Source organism: Bidens hawaiensis, unplaced genomic scaffold, assembly GCF_021521415.1.
Source record: "Bidens hawaiensis isolate Kalapana, Puna unplaced genomic scaffold, B.hawaiensis_p1.1 tig00005806_1, whole genome shotgun sequence".
Taxonomy (NCBI): Eukaryota; Viridiplantae; Streptophyta; class Magnoliopsida; order Asterales; family Asteraceae; genus Bidens; species Bidens hawaiensis.
The window spans coordinates 1,157,136-1,175,332 of NW_027491382.1; the positions used below are offsets into that span (position 1 = coordinate 1,157,136).

At 37.5% G+C, this 18,197-nt stretch overlaps 2 protein-coding genes across 2 annotated transcripts; both read left to right on the forward strand.

Moving 5' to 3' along the window:
* Positions 1-11,711: 11,711 nt before the first annotated feature.
* LOC143630750 (uncharacterized) lies at positions 11,712-12,563 on the forward strand. Its single transcript, XM_077099675.1, has one exon. It carries the CDS (start codon positions 11,712-11,714, stop codon positions 12,561-12,563), a length of 852 nt encoding a protein of 283 aa, XP_076955790.1.
* Positions 12,564-14,638: 2,075 nt separating this feature from the next.
* LOC143630751 (uncharacterized) lies at positions 14,639-15,052 on the forward strand. The gene has a single exon (XM_077099676.1). It carries the CDS (start codon positions 14,639-14,641, stop codon positions 15,050-15,052), a length of 414 nt encoding a protein of 137 aa, XP_076955791.1.
* Positions 15,053-18,197: the final 3,145 nt, after the last annotated feature.

An 18,197-nucleotide genomic window follows, 5' to 3' on the forward strand; every position in this document is an offset into this window, starting at 1 on the left:
ACAAACCATCACCCTATATATTTTAAAAATAGGGTTAAATGCATAACAAAAGGAATGTTAAGGAAAAAGTTAATGCATGTTTATAATTAATGAATAATAAAAATTATAAATCTGGAAATTTGTAAATATTTATGTGTTATAAAAATGATATTTAGTATAAAATAAGATTTACATGCTTTGTTTGGTTATCGGTTGCTTAACTAGTCAAAAAATCGGCTTTTTAATGTAAACCGACAAGGATTTTATGAGATAAAACAAAACAGCCCCTAAAACCCAATATCTTATATATATTACATATCATATCAAGTGTAATAAGGCCAAGATGGTAAGGCTTAGCAATAAGCAATTATCGTTGCGAAAGACGACGTAAAAAACGATCGTTTTGTTAATAATTGAACAAAACCAACAAAAATACATTTTTATAAATTAACTTGTAATATGTATATACTTTAACCATAAAAACTAAATTTTTATTTATAAAGATGAAAACATAATAAAAACATTAACCGAATTAACGTTTAATAAAAAACAGGCTAAATCGGTAAAACATCTTTTAAAACATAAAGAATTATAAGTGTTGAAAGGACCTAATTAAATAAGTAGAATAAAAAAAAAGGTAATTCCTTCATATTCAAACTTAAAATATTATATTAATATTTAATAAACAATTTTAAGGAAAATTTATGGTAAGTATATTTAAATGCATATGATAATATAAAGACATATGTATATATATATATATTCACATATATATACACATTAATGTACTTGCATATATATATGTGTGAACTTGTGATGTGTGCTTTAGTGAGAATAAATAAACTAAAAATTCTAAATAAGTAAAACATGGTAGAACTAAAAGAGCTAGTGTGAACACTTAAGTTGGAAGAACAACTTAAGAACTTTATGGGAAATAAATTATTAAATACATGTACTAAATGAATAGGACAAGAGAAGGGAACAAAACTGACAAATAACCGTCGAGGTGAGTTTCTCATAAATCCCCACTGTTTTGACACATTTAAACGATTTTATAAATGTTTTGGGGGAAAACATGTTTGGGTTAAAACGCATTTTATCTTGACAACTGTGGTATAGGAATGACTTTAAATTTGACCAAATTGGTCGGGCTATCATGGTAAAAATCGGGAACAGTTCCATAGCCTTATAATCATTAACTAGTTGAACATGCATAGAAATATTGATAGATCTATCGGGGTGACACCCTATCATCACCGGTCGCGCCGGTGGGGTAAGTGATAAATATTTCGATTATTGTACACTTTGATTATAGATTTAAGGGAGTCATACATTTGATATATTCCTAGCTAGTCTATAACTATCACACTTGTTAAATAAAATGTCGAATTTTATGCACTTTCGCTTCTATAGCGAAAGGGGGGACAAATGGTCTCTCTTGGTAAAGCGAGGACCAGTGTGAAAGACTTGAAAATTTTTCATGTGTAAAAATGAAAGTGGACCTTGCCCAATTAAAGGCAAGGCAACAAATTAAGAATGTTGGTCACGTGTAGACCAAGTGGCATAAGCAGATAAATGATAAATTGGTAAAGTTTTTATTAAATTGAGAACTCACCAACCGTTGTGTTGACGTATATTTTAAACGTGTTTTCAGGTAAAGGAAAACAGGGAGCTTCGTTAAGGAGATTTGGGGAAAATAGGGATGAATCTACATCCCGATAGTTGGACATAAAAATGTTAAATAATATGTACTCTAATAACTTAAACTCGTGTTTTAAATTAATAAATGTCCAACTTGTATATTTATGGATGTGTGTGTTTAAATATTGTGTGGCTAATCGGCGTCTATCACCGCCCGAAACATCGTATTGAAGTATTCCGCTGCTAAACTAAGCTAAATTAAGCTAAGTTTAGTTTTCGGGGTGTGACAGAGTTCAGTCGATTTCATCCTATTTCACATCCATTTTCACATAGGTAACCTAGAGAATCGTGCCAAGAGTGTTCCGGGGTTCCGAGGGCTGTTTTCATGAAGAAACGAGGTGTTGTTACGCTGTTAAACGAGTTGCTGATCTTGTAAACGAAGCACAAGCCGAATTGTTGCTGATTTCTCTTAGTTTTACCTCCGACTAGCCGATTAAGGTAGGATTAAGGTTAAGTTATTCTGCTACTTACTTTAATACATAGTTATTAGAACGTAGTTAATTAGTATAGTCGTTAAACTATTATTTTGACGGGCACGTAGTAACTAGAAGGGGGATATCATTAGTAGACTCTTGTTGCCTAAGGAAAGTAATTCGTACACATCCAAATCAACCGCGCGACCCATTTGCTTACCTGGAGAAGTTTGCTTACCTGGAGAAGAACTTAGTTATCAGACATCGAGTCTGCTGAAACTGTAACAAAGTTAAAGTCTGCTGAATAATTCCAACTAAGTACTTATGCATACCTATTATGAATATAGGTTGATAGCATACTGAAGCTAAGGATTTTGATATTTCCGACTGATAATACAAGGTGAACACGTTAACCTTTTATGGTCTGAACTGATTTTACTCTTGTAATAGACTGGTTGTTTATTACAAAGAGTCTGATAAATATTTGCATGAGATTATATCTCTAAAATCGTTATAATACAAAATAGAAAATAAAAAGCAACTCACACCGAATACACATGTGTCTGGATCCAAACATAACTTATAATTGGCATACAAAACCAAGTCAGTCATAACCGGTTCTCCAACAGAGTTACATATCTTAGGGGAAAGTTATCTCCAAATAGGGACGATGTACTCGAGGAACCTTTGAATTGTGTGTGTAGGGCAGTGGTACAAATCCCGGGAATGGACAGGCATTCCTGCTGAGATTGTAAACAGAAACTACATTTGTATTTAAAGACTGTTATGAACTGTTTTATCGAGTCAACGTTTCACCAGCATATAGCTGACGTGTTTTTCCCACACGTGCAGTTAATTAGATGACAATAGATGGTATACAAGGATTGGGGTCAATAGAAGATCGCTATGGATGGTTCGATTTTGATAATTATAAATCCTTGTATTATTAATATCACTGTTTTGTAAAACTGAAACTCGGGTGTTTAATTTCCGAGTAATTTTGATAATGTAAATTAATATTTTAATCTATAAGACTTCCTATAAAATGAACCCGCTACTCTGATATGTTTACAAAACAAGTACCAACTGATAGTCACACGACTAGGCCCTGAGTCGGGGTGTGACATTCTTTCATTGTGGACCCGAATATCTGTCAAAGGATCAAGGAGGCGAGGAGTAAATTTGATGAAGATATAGAATGGGACATTCTCCCTTGGTTGCTTGTTCCTGAAATTGGAGTGATTAATGTACCCCTTACTCCTGGACACGGTGAAGATGATGAAGATGAAGGTGGACCTGATAATGATGATGATCAGGGTAATGTAAATAATTGTGCTAATGATGAGCAAATTGTTGAACCAATTGCACATGAGGCTCAACATGTTGATGTTTTGGGCCATAATGTTGACGTAAATGAGACTGCCCTTCACCAAGTGGATAGTGAAGTAGTAGTATTTGCCGGTCCTGAACCAGATGTTCGTATGGAGAATCAGGAAGGTGAAAGTGGACCAGCAGATGAGGTAAATGAACCTTTTGTTGGGACAAGTGGACTGGAAAATGAACAAATTGATGATGATGCATTTATTGCCAATATGATCTCAATAGTAACAGACACTATTCAAAGGATCACACCACCAGACTCACTGGATCCAGTGGAAGACATTCAAGATATTGACTGCTTTGGATCTGTACCTGCTAATGATAATATTCCCTCATCTCCTGCCACCACTGAACCAATATATTCAAGTCATGATGTAAGGCCCATTAGTTTCAGTTAAATGATTTAAGCTATGTAGGGTATGTATTCTCTCGGGATTTATCCGGCTTTTCCCGGGGGGGCTCTCGTCATTCCTATAAGTTAAGTTAATTAACTTTTCTTCCAACTTGCTATATCCTTCTAACTTAAGGGACTAGAGTGTAAAATTTTTTTGTTATAACAAAAACCCTAACTTTTCTTTCTTCTTGGCCGATCGCAGCATTCAACAGTAGACTAGACACCTTTTTTTTCTTTTTCCAGCCATAATCAAAGGGTAAAATTCATATTCATGGTTAGCCCCATGTCCCCTCTAGTCTTTTACACCTTAACCATCCTTATACATCGCGTATTGATCGTTAAACCGCGTGTTTTTGGCTTACCGGTGCCTATCCAATTGGGCAGTTTCGGGGCTGTTTCGGCTAAGATTTTTGCACCATAATCTTCCTAGGTATGTCCCATATAACATACTTTAAAATCATGTGCATTGGTGTTCGTTGGATTGGTCAACTAGTTGTAGCTTGAAAACTAGTATTCGGTAGACTAGTTTGTGAATTGTGATGTCTAGCGCCTTGTTTGGGGGAACTAACAACCAATTCAAATGTTGTAGCCTCGGTATGAGTTGCGGGCTGTAAGAAACTGATTTTTAAAGGTAATGGGGCTGAATTTGTCGTCGGTTACTCAAACGGGTCGGTACAACACGCAATTGCGTTTATTGAGTAGTTGGTGCGTTGTACTTGCGAGTTTCCGACACATTTGACTCGTGTAGCATCGTGTGGACTTGTTGGCTGTGAAATTACACGGGGCTGAGTTGGATGTTAATTGCCTTAACGACTCTTAAACGCGCGTGTTGGTATCACCTAGTGCTTCCGGGGGTAATTTGGGAATTCTTTATTCCCAGGAGTATCTAAGGGTCGTTTTGGTGAATGTAAGGCCACGGGGGCTGTTGTGATTGAGTTTGATGAGGTCGAGGCTTTAGTTAACTCGAACCATGTTAGAACGTCTCGTAGGATAAACAAGTAATCTCGATGTCAATAGTAATGATTGTATGCAAACCGATAGGAGTTTGAGTTGTGGGGCTATGTAGGGATTCTCTAGCTCGTGGTGAATACGTGTCTTGTGTCAGGTGAGTTCATGATGCCCCTTTTTACTCTTTTAAGATTTTGGGCTAGCATGCACACCTAAGCGATTTTGCTTGATGAATTGTTTAAAATTATTTTGGATGGGCTTACATGTGTAGGGTTGGCCTTAAGATGATATTATCGTATGTATGTACGTATTACTGTATGGCCAATATTTGACGATGTTAGTAGTCGTTATCGACTACGTAAGTTACGTATGCCTACTTTTTGTTTGCATACGTTGGATGAGATGTTACGTGTTAGGGTTGTATGTTTGCTCGACCCTAATGTTGTTACTTGGATGTTATATATATATATATACATATATATATATATATATATAGGGATGTACTTATATAGATGTTTATATATATGTATGTATATATATATATATATAAATATATATAAGGTTGATTATTTATTGATGATGATGGCCTAACTGATGTATCCCTTTTATATTTTAAAATCCTTGAAATGACTATTATGATGATTAATATTATTGATGTTATTTATTAAAACTTGAACTCACTCAGCTCAAGTTGACTTTCTGTGCATGTTAGTGTGAGTTTCAGGTTTGGAGGAGGATACCTTATCGCTTGGACGTGCACGAAGCTCATCGGACGGTGAAGGGCATACATGGATGGAAGATTTCAATATTAAACATTTTTTTTTAAAAAGTTTTATCAAATATATTTAAATTGGTTTTGGGAACTTATTTTATTAATTATGGTTTTCCGCTGGATTATACTCTGAATTGGTTGTTTTAATGAAATGACCTGTTTTCAGGTTTAAGTATTTTTTTAAGTGTTATGGATGAATACCAACTGTAGGATTCCCGGGATTCGGGGTCTTACAAGTTGGTATCAGAGCCATGGTTTGAGGGATCCGAGCATCCCCGAATGCTTGGACTCGAGCTGTAAGGGAAAGAATAGTATGCCCACCGCGAGTAGCTGCATGCCAAGAGGTAACTTCAAATTCTTTCGTCGTTCCTTTCAATTTTAAAGTTCCAGTATGTGATTAATTGTTTAAGTGTAAGATAGAATGCTAATGTGGTTAATGGCAGGGGGTGCTTAAGACGGGCCGGTGAAGTAAACGACTAATAAGACTTGATCAATGTTATTTGAAGTGTACCCTTACCTTCCATGTTCTAAATATTACTTGTGTTTGACTATGTTAGGGTTCCGTCTTTGTAAGGATAGGATGTGGCTAACTCTCGAGTCGTTAGCATTAAAGTCCATCTCATTCCTTAAATTCTCCTATTCTTTTCCCATCTTATCGAACGCTTTGCTCGTAATTGTTTAGCTGAGGCGTAGCATGCTATCATTATGGGTTCCTTGGTACATGACAGCTTAAATTCCTCGCTCCTTCAATAATGTATGTGCAACTATTTAGCTAAGTAGGAGCGTAATGTTGTCCCAGATACCTTTTTACTTGATAAATTACAGGCATCAGTCTTATTTGATTCGGGTGCCAATAGAAGTTTTGTGTTTCCCGCTTTATGTTCCTCATTGAATAAATCACCCAAGCACGTGGTCGATGTGTTTGAGGTTGAGGTCGCCGTAGGAAAGTCCGTTTTCGTGTCTAGGGCTATTCAGGGTTGTTTCATTGAATTGTCTAGGTATAGATTTCCGGTGCGGTTGTACTTGATGCCGCTTGGTTGTTTTGATGTGGTGCTTGGGATGGATTGGCTCGCAAGTGTTGAAGCTCAGATCGTTTGTGGTCAAAAACTTGTTCATCAAAGAGCCCCGAATGGGACCCAAATTACGGTCTTCGGTGATCGGAATGGTGCGACGCCACATATCATATCCATGCATAAGGCGGGAAAGTTGATGCAACGGGGGTGCGGGGCATATCTGGCATATGCTATAAACGTGAAAACAGCGGTGTCTACCGTCGGTGATGTTCCCATTGTTCGGGATTTCCCAGATTTATTTCCAAATGATTTGTCAGAAATGCTGCCGGATCGCGAGGTTGAGTTCCAGATAGACCTTGTACCGGGCTCCAAACCCGTTGCTCGAGCCACTTACCGTTTAGCACCGAATGAGATGAAAGAACTTATGTCTCAATGGGAAGACTTGCTCGACAAGGGCTTCATTCGACCGAGCATCTCACCTTGGGGTGCCCCGGTCCTATTCGTTAAGAAGTAGAACGGTAGCATGAGATGTGCATTGACTACCGTGAATTGAATAAACTCACGGTTAAAAATCGGTACCCTCTACCAAGGATCGACGACTTATTTGATTAGCTCCAAGGAGCTAGTTGGTTATATATATATATATATAGGTATGTACTTATAAAGATATTTATATATATGTATGTATATATATAAGGATGATTATTTATTGATGATGATGGCCTAACTAATGTATCCCTTTTATATTTTAAAATCCTTGGAATGACTATTATGATTATTATTATTATTGATGTTATTTATTAAAACATGAACTCACTCAGCTCAAGCTGACTTTCTGTGCATGTTAGGAGGAGGATGCCTTATCACTTGGACGTGCACGAAGCTCATTGGACGGTGAAGGGCATACGTGGATGGAAGATTTCAATTTTAAACATTTATTTTTAAAAAGTTTTATCAAATATTTAAATTGGTTTTGGGCGTAAATCCCGGGTTTTTGGGAACTTATTTTATTAATTATGGTTTTCCGCTGGATTATACTCTGAATTGGTTATTTTAATGAAATGAACAGTTTTCAAGTTTAAGTATTTTTTTAAGTGTGATGGATGAATACCAACTATAGGATTCTCGAGATTCGGGGTCTTACACATGAACCTATACAAGATACAACTTTCCCAACACCACCAATCTCACAAATCCAAGAACCAATTACATTCTCACCACCCATGTCACCACAAACTCAATGTATTCAACAAACACATATTCCTACACCACCAACATCTCCTTTACATGAACCTGCGCAAGCTATAACAGTCTCTAACAATGTGCCATCACCTGAATCCTCTTCACCTCAACCCTATTCTGAACCAGATTTCAAACCCACCCAAGAAACACCACCCTCTTGTCCAAATGTCTATAACTAATTACGGAGAATGCACAATTGGAGTTCCAGAACATCATGCTTAAAAACAAAATTGCTTTTCTGGAGAAAAAGAATGCGGCCCTGGAGAAAGCATTGCAGCATGAACTTCAACGAATTCAAACCTTGGAGCAGGCTGAGGTTGAGAAGACCTCAGATGCACCAAAACATGGGGAGAATATTTATCAAGAAGCAGATGCTCTAAAATGCTTAAATGAACAATATGATGCACCAGAGGCTTGGATCACTTCCTCAGAAGATGCCATGGCGGCTATGATTGTCGTGGAGACCGCTAGGGCAGCGATTAAGACCTCTACACCTGCTAGTGCTTCACTACCTATGACCCTACAACCTGTACTGGCCTTACCCGCACTTACTCTGGCCGCTACTACTCCCACACCACCACCGACCACGACCATTTCCCCCGCTCGAGTGACACCTAAGCCATTAAAGGTGTACACTCAAGACGGAAACGGACCGCGGAAGGCGGTTTTGACTCTTTACCTATTGGTGGGACTCCACTAAATATTAAGAGGGTGTAGTGGATGGACCGGTGCTCTACCTGCGACCAGCAGATAGGCCTTATTCGGGATAAGGTTGCCTCACAGGACTCTGCCATTGACCATCTTGATAGTCGTATGTCCCATCTGGAGACGACAGAGACTTTTACTATTCATACGATCTCCGGGGCTTTGCAGAAATTGGATCGGGTAGAGGCTCACATGGACCACTTTCGGAGCATATTGGTATTACCACCCCCACCGCCGGGTCCGTAGTGAGTCCTGAGGTCATGGAAGTTACAAGTGTGTCAAAAAGTCTCTCCTAAGGGACTCAAAAGGAAACGAGCTTATGTCGGTGAACTTCCACTTGATCCCGCATCCAAATGCTCAAAGTGTTTACCCCCATGTTGTGGTCTCCTTCCATTTTATTTGGGCTCTCTTCCTTTGCATCTTCTTTTACAAAAATATATCCTAATACATTTTTCTCTAGTAAAAGAAATGCATCTAATCTACTTATTATTAGAAACCAATTGAAATGAATAAATAGATTACACAACCCAAATAAATTACAACCATATTGAATGAACAAACAACCACTTGAATGAACAAACAATCAACACAAACATTCAACCAAACACAAGGCCATGGCTAGGTTATGAACATTTATTACACATCCAAATATGCAATAACACAAGAACCAAATGATTCCCCTTTGACCTAAAACTTTCGGCCCAAACTTGACCAAATCGAAAGTTCCGGGTTTTGTCCAAACAACACCATCAATCATTCAAATGACTTAGTTTTTCAAGATTACCACATGCATGTAAAGTATAACCTTGAAAAACCATGGGGTAACCAAAACCCCCAAAATTTTCGGCCATATGGTAAAACCCCACCATAAACCCAAAAATTTTTGGGTCTAATGAAGCGTGCATCCATATAAGCGACTCTTGATGCCATTGTTGGGTTTTAACAAGATTATCAAAGTGACAAAATCCCTATTTTCCCAAAAACGCAGCGTAAATAAGTTTTAAATCTTGTTAATTTGATATGTATAAAACCTATTTTACACATGCAAAACCCAAGCCCGGATCCAAATACGAAATACATACTATCAAACACATGCATGTCACTATAAGTCCATGCATGTTAAAGCTACCTTTCAAATCCAAGGAAGAGGAAGGAGATGATAATGATGAAGAAGGCAAGAACTTGAAAATGAAGCTCCTCAAGCTAGCATACCCCAAGCATTTCAACAAATACCACTTGTAGCTAGGATTTTTCACTTGACGACACTCCTTGGTTCCTTTTCTTTGGCCGTCCAAAGAGAGGAAGAAAGGGAGAGTGAGTAGAGGATTTATCCTCTAGTCTTGTGTTGTATTACTTAAAGTTTTTCCTCCTTCCTTTTTGTTCCTCTTGGCCGAAATTAATGGAGAGAAAAGGGAGGACAGGGAAAACTTTTGTATCTTGTGTTATGTTATGAGAGAAAGAGAGGTCAATAGTCTTTTATATGAGAACCTCACCATTAACCAATGAAATACATTGCATGAACCCACTAAGGAATAATAATATAAAATAACCTAAGAAGGAAAAAGGGGGGGGGGGGGGCATTTCCATCTTTGTTATTATTATTATTATTTCTTTTTAACTTTCCATTTAGTCATAAAACTTGGATTGTGTTATAACTTGTATTGTGTCAAACACAACAATAACACATTATAGGTACCATGCTTAATATATTGTCACTTAACCATCTTAAGTAACAATATAAAAGGCTTTCTCTCAAAGTCTAAATCAACCATATGATTTATTTATTTCACAAGTACATTGTATTTAGAAACCCCTTTCTTAATAACTCAAGTGTTAATATTTATTTGTAATGATCATATCATATATAAACAAATATTATTGTTGGTATTTGTCTATTTTGTTATTGGGTATGACCCGACTTGGATCATGACATACTAGCCAGAACAATTATAATATGTGTCTTGGGCATATTGAGTTCAACACAACTCACCAGTGGAACTAGCCCAGTTAATTGCCCAACATGTTAACACAGCTATGGAACATCAGAACGTTAACGGAGGACAAGACATGGGAAACAGAACCAGGAACGGTACCTCGCATGGAACCGGTATCGGAACCGTTACGGGTAACCCCTCAGGTAGAAAAAGGATTGAAATAATTTTGTAATTGATTCAAACTGTGATTAGTTTAATAATCAGTAATGGTTATGAAAACTATGCAACAGGGAGTTAGGTGCTCGGATGTACCTACAAAACATTTCAGGGATGCAACCCTAAACCTTTTTCAGGAGCTGAAGGGCCTTTAGAGATAGTAAGGTGGATCGAAAAGATGGAATCCGTGATGAAGATTAGTAACTATTCACCAGCGGAAAGAATTAAGTATGGTGTTGTTCGTTCCAAGATGAAGCACTGGAATGGTGGAACTCGTTAATCCAGAACATGGGAGAAGAAGCAGTGTATAGTTTGTCTTGGGAGCAGTTAAAGGAATTGTTGCAGCAAGAGTATTGCCCTAGAAATGAAATCCAGAAGATTGAGTATGATTTCTGGAATTTAACCATTGAAGGAGCTGACATTAACACGTACACGTCACGGTTTAATGCGCTCGCAAGATTGGTGACCCGTTTGGTTACTCCGGAATATGTTCGGATCGAGAGATACATCTGCGGATTAGCGCCTGAGATTAGAGGAATGGTGACCTCTTCTAAACCTGATACGATTCAGTCGGCTCGCGCTTTGGCAAAATCCCTCACAAACGACGCGGTACGTAGAGGTATTCTGGTCAAAAAGGGTGAAGGGAAGAAACTGACCAAAGATGGAGCCGAACCGGAGAAAAATATTGTTAATACCGGAGAAAACAAAAGGAAGTGGTTCGGTAAACCAGGAGGTCAATTCAAGAAGGGAAGAAATCAAAGATCAGGTCGCTTGTTTACTGCTAACTCTAGAAACTTTAACCAAGTCCCTCAATGCAACACTTGTGGCGGAAATCATACTGGCATGTGCAGGAAATGCCGTTGGTTTAATCGATTTGGATATCTAGTCTGAGATTGTCAAGACTACCCCGTGGGACAAGGTGTGAGGAAATGCTTCGAATGAGGGATCGAAGGGCATTACCGGAACGAATGTCCAAGACTTAAAGGGTAGGCGCCCAAAGGAAAGGCATTTGAGATGAACGCAAGAAAGGCTCGTAAGGACTCATCAGTGGTAACTGGTACGTTTCTGGTTAATGACCACTATGCATACGTTCTTTTCGATACGGGTGCTGATTTCAGTTTTGTCTCTAAAAAATTTGAATCATTACTTAACATTAAACCCAGTAAACTAGAAAACAAATACTCCATAGAATTAGCCAACGGAAAACTTATCAAAACTGGAGAAATTATTCGCAATTGTTCTATTCAACTAAAGAATAAAAAATTTAAAATTGACCTTTTACCAGTTGAATTGGGTAGCTTTGACATCGTGGTGGGAATGGACTGGTTATCGAAAAATCAAGCAAAAATCGTTTGCTTCGAGAAACTAGTCCGCATGCCCCTACCCAATGGGGAGATCCTATCCATCCACGGAGATCAAAGTAACTCAGATGTGAAATTTGTCAATGTAATGAAAGCCCGAAAGATGTTAAGAAAAGGGTACCCCGCAATCTTAGTTAATGTAGTTAACACCAAAGCGGAGGAACATAAACTTGAAGATATTCCTGTAGTTCAAGATTTTCCAGAAGTTTTTCCAGAAGACTTGCCCGGTCTACCCCTAGAAAGACTGGTCGAGTTCAGGATAGACCTTGTTCAAGATGCAGCGCAGGTAGCCAAATCTCCGTATATATTAGCACCATCAGAAATGCAAGAACTATCAACCCAACTTCAAGAGCTACTGGATAAAGGCTTTATTAGACCTACTTCTCACCCTGGGAAGCCCCAGTTCTGTTCGTCAAGAAGAAGGATGGTTGTTCTGAATGTGTATTGTTTACCGAGAACTGAACAAGGTAACCATAAAGAACCGGTACCCACTACTGAGGATTGATGATCTGTTTGATCAGTTGCAAGGTTCCAGCTACTATTCGAAAATTGACTTACGCTCCGGATATCATCAACTTTGAGTAGCAGAGGAAGATGTCTTCAAAACCGCATTTGGAACTCGTTATGGCCACTACGAATTTCTAGTTATGCCGTTCGGATTAACTAACGCCCTTGCTGTGTTCATGGACTTAATGAATAGAGTCTGCAAGCCATATTTGGATAAATTTGTGATAGTGTTTATTGACGACATATTTATCTGTTCCCAAACGAATGAAGATCATGAGCAGCACTTAAGATTAATTCTCAAGCTGCTTAAGAAAGAGGAGTTGTATGCAAAATTTTCGAAATGCGAATTCTGGATCCGAGAGGTTCACTTCCTCGGACACGTGGTCAATGAGAAAGGAATACATGTCGATCCTTCAAAGATCGAAGCCATAAGAATTGGGAAGCACCAAAGTCTCCAACTGAGGTACGCCAATTGTTAGGTCTAGCTAGGTATTATAGGAGATTCATGGAGAATTTCTCATCTATAGCACAACCATTGACGCTATTAACCCATAATGACAAAAAGTATGAATGGACGGAAAAGCAAGAGGAAGCGTTTCGATTGCTCAAACAAAAGTTGTGTAGTGCACCTATCTTATCACTCCCAGAAGGAACGAATGGATCGTTGTTTTCTGTGACGCTTCACGGTTAGGTCTTGGATGTGTACTGATGTAGAAAGATAAGGTGATATCATACGCTTCACTCTAACTCAAAGTACACGAGAAGAAGTACACAACCCATGACTTAGAACTTGGAGCGGTTTTCTTCGCGTTAAAAGTCTGGAGACGTTACCTTTTTGGCACTAAATGCACGATCTATACCAATCACAAAAGCCTTCAGTACATCTTCGACCAGAAAGTTCTTAATATGAGACAACGTTGATGGATTGAACTACTTAATGATTATGATTGCAACATTCGCTACCACCCAGGAAAGGCAAATGTTGTAGCAGACGTGTTAAGTAGAAAAGAAAGAGAAAGACCATTGTGCGTTCGAGCGCTGGGTCTAACCATACAGACGAGTCTTACCGATAAGATATGTGATGCACAGCACGAGGCTTTAAAACCTCGATTCATAAGAGCTGAAAGGTTGAGAGGTCTAGAATGCGAATTTGTCACCAAATCTAATGGTACCTGAGTATGGGAAGTTGAGAAAATTTGTTCTGGACAAAGCCCAGGAGTCTAGATATTTGATTCACCCAGGTTCGACAAAAATCTATAAAGACATCCAAGAGTTTTACTGGTGGCCTAACATGAAAGGAGACATAGCCGCTTATGTCAACAAATGTCTAACGTGTTCAAAAGTTAAGGCTGAACATCATAGGCCAGTTGGATTACTCCAACAACCTGAGATTCCTCAATGGAAATGGGACAATATCACAATGGATTTTATAACCAAATTGCCACAAACACCCAACAAGCACGATGCTAGCAGTGTAATCGTGGATCGTTTAACCAAATCCGCCCATTTCATCCCGATTCAAGAAAAGGATAATTTGGAGAAATTAACCCGAATTTACCTCAAAGAAATCATCGCCAAGCATGGCATTCCTGTGTCAATCATTTCAGACAGGGACGGTCGTTTTGTCTCTTAGTTCTGGTAATCTTTTCATGAATCTCTAGGAACACGCTTAGATTTGAGCGCCGCTTATCACCCGCAAACTGACGGTCAAAGTGAAAGAACAATCCAGACCTTGGAAGACATGTTGCGGGCATGCGTTCTTGATTTCGGCAAAAGTTGGGATACTCACCTACCCTTGGCAGAGTTTTCCTACAATAACAGCTAACACTCAAGTATTAAAGCAGCACCGTTCGAGGCTTTATACGGGAGAAAATGTCGATCTCCACTTTGCTAGGCAGAAGTTGGAGAAAAACAGCTGACTGGACCTAAAATTGTTCAAGAAACTACCGACCAAGTTTCTCAGATCAAGGAAAGGTTAAAAGCAGCTGCCGATCGAAAATAGAGCTACGCCGATAATCGCAGAAGGCCGTTGGAATTCCAAGTTGGAGATTGTGTACTACTGAAGGTGTCGCCATGGAAGGGAATATTCAATTTGGCAAGAGAGGGAAGCTCAGCCCTCGATATGTTGGTCCATTTAAGATCGTTGACCTAATAGGTCCAGTTGTATATCGATTGGAGTTACCTCAAGAACTCAGTGGAATACACGATGTGTTCCATGTGTGGAATCTAAAGAAATGTCTGTCAGACGAATCCCTAATCATCTCCATTGATGACGTCCGTGTAGACGACAAGCTTCGATTTGTCGAAGAACCTGTCGAGGTTATGGATTGGAAAATCCAAAAGCTTAGGCGAAACCGAATCAAGCTGGTTAAAGTACAATGGAATTCTCGGCTAGGCCCGGAATTCACTTGGGAACGTCAAGACCAAATGCAAAGAAAGTACCCTCACTTGTTTCCCGTTGAATCCGACTCTAGTGCAACCTCCTAAATTTCGGGACGAAATTTCCTAAAGGAGGGGAGAATGTGCTACCTGGTCTTTCTAAGTCTAATTAAGCACTAATGTAATCTGGGTTTACCGTGTAATGCAATATTATGAATAATAATAACATCAATAATTTAGTCCAAGAATTCCAAAAATATGTGTGTTATAATTTATTATGTTCAAAAAGTTCCTTTTTGGCGTATAGCAAATACTATGTAAGTGAGGCACGGGCAGCAACCCAGGTTAGGCTAATAATCCAAATAAATTCCCAAGAGTCGGGAATGACTTAAAATAATATATGTAAATAGGAAATATTATTGTTAGAACATAAACATAATTCTAGAATGATCGGTTCGCAAAGATGGAACAGTAAGTGAACAAAAGCCGGTACCGAACACCATAAGGACCCGAAACCAACCAACTCCAAAAATTTACAAATTTATATGGTTTTGAAGCTAATTTTATGAGTAATTCTAATATGTAATCGGTTTTGCATATAAATAAGCCTAACTAGTTAAAAATTATTAATTATAACAAAGTATGGTTAAAATACAAAACTTTATAACCTATTTAATAAAAAATATATATAATACCAACCCCCCCCCCCCCCTTAGACATCCAACACCACCACCTAAACCCTAGCTTTGATATGTTGGACTCTTGGGAGATTTCCAAGTAAACCTACACACATGCATTTAAGAGAAGTGTCCCATTTCTTCTTCTATTAATCATATCTCCACTTCCCATACCACTCCATTCTCCAACACAAACCACCATCCACTCCTCCTCCCTCTCCCTTTCTCTCGGGCAAACCCACACCCACACACACTTCTCTATTTCTCTCTTGCACTACACTATCCATATTACAACAAAAACTCTAAGTTTAAACTCAAGAAGATGGATTAGGAGCAAAGTAGGAAGGATGGAAGCATAAACAACCAGAGCCACCAAGATTACTCTCTTTCATCTCTCTTCTAAACCCTAAGGTAAAAATCCGAACCCTAACCCTGTTCTTCAAGATTTGGATGCAAAACATTGTTCTTGCATCTTGTAAGGGTTCACACAAGCTACTAAACCATAAACCTAAGTGAAAATGGAAGATTTAAAACCCTAGAGTATGTGTGTGCATAAAACTGCGGGTGTTTGTGTGTGTATGCGGAACCCGAAACCCACATGTACATCAAACACACATGCATACCAATCCATTTTCATCTTGGTTAAACTCGGTTTAGTTATTTAATGGCATAAAGGACTTGAAAATGGAACTAAAAATGGAATAGGGATTAGGATATAGAGAGAGAGCCGTGAGGTACAGAGAGAGTACGCATGTATGTTTATGAATGTGTATATGTATTGCATGCATGTATGTATCTTGACTAAATTATGATTAAATTGTGACTATTTTGCACGCATAAGGAATTATAACAAGAACATGAATCTAAAGATGAACTAATGTTACATGACTAATCACTTAGGTTCATATTAAAACACCTAATATTTTCACGTTATGTATCCATACAACATCTTGACTTACTAACATGCATTATACATGTAATGAATAGTAAGGACTTTTGAAAAATAAAAATATAATAAATATAAGAAGAATGAAATCTGAATTCTTAAGGATATTAAATATATTAAATCATTGAAAAATGATATTTTAAATATAGGGTTAAATGCATAACAAAAGGAATGTTAAGGAAAAAGTTAATGCATGTTTATAATTAATGAAAATACAAATATAAATAATAAAAATTATAAATCTGGAAATTTGTAAATATTTATGTGTTATAAAAATGATATTTAGTATAAAATAAGATTTACATGCTTTATTTGGTTCAAAACGAGTATCGGTTGCTTAACTAGTCGAAAAATCGGCTTTTTAATGTAAAACGACAAGGATTTTATGAGCTGAAACAAAACAGCCCCTAAAACCCAAAATCTTATATATATTACATATCATATCAAGTGTAACAAGGCAAAGATGGTAAGGCTTGGCAATAAGCGATTCGCGTTGCGAAAGACGACGCGAAAAACGCTTGTTTTGTTAATAATTGAACAAAACTGACAAAAATACATTTTTATAAATTAACTTGTAATATGTATATACTTTAACCATAAAAACTAAATTTTTATTTATAAAGATTAAAACATAATAAAAAAATTAATTGAATTAACGTTTATCGAAAAACCGGCTAAATCGGTAAAACATCTTATAAAACATAAAGAATTATAAGTGTTGAAAGGACTTAATTAATAAGTAGAATAAAAAAAAGGGTAATTCTATCATATTCAAACTTAAAATATTATATTTATTTATAATAAACAATTTAAAGTAAAATTTATGTTAAGTATATTTAAATGCATATGACAATATAGAGGCATAGAAATATTGATAGATCTATCGGGGTGACGCCCTATCATCACCGGTCGCGCCGGTGGGGTAAGTGATAAATATTTCGATTATTGTATGCTTTGATTATAGATTTAAGGGATTCATACGTTTGTTATATTCCTAGCTAGTCTATAACTATCACACTTGTTAAATAAAAAGTCGAATTTTATGCACTTTCGCTTCTATAGGGAAAGGGAGGGCCAAATGGTCTCTCGTTGTAAAGCAAGGACCAGTGTGAAAGACTTGAAAAATTTTCGTGTGTAAAAATGAAAGTGGACCTTGACCAATTAAAGGCAAGGCAACAAATTAAGAATGTTGGTAACGTGTGGACCAAGTGGCGTAAGCCGATAAATGATAAATTGGTAAAGTTTTTATTAAATTGAGAACTCACCAATCATTGTGTTGACGTATATTTTAAACGTGTTTTCAGGTAAAGAAAAACAGGGAGCTTTGTGAAGGAGATTTAGGGAAGATAGGGATGAATCTACATCCCGATAGTTGGACATAAAAATGTTAAATAATATGTACTCTGATAACTTAAACTCATGTTTTAAATTAATAAATATCCAACTTGTATATTTATGGATGTGTGTGTTTAAATATTGTGTGGCTAATCGGCGTCTGTCACCGCCCGAAACATTGTAATGAAGTATTTCGCTACTAAACTAACCTAAATCAAGCTAAATTAAGCTTTCGGGGTGTGACAGAGTTCAGTCGATTTCATCCTATTTCACATCCATTTTCACATAGGTAACC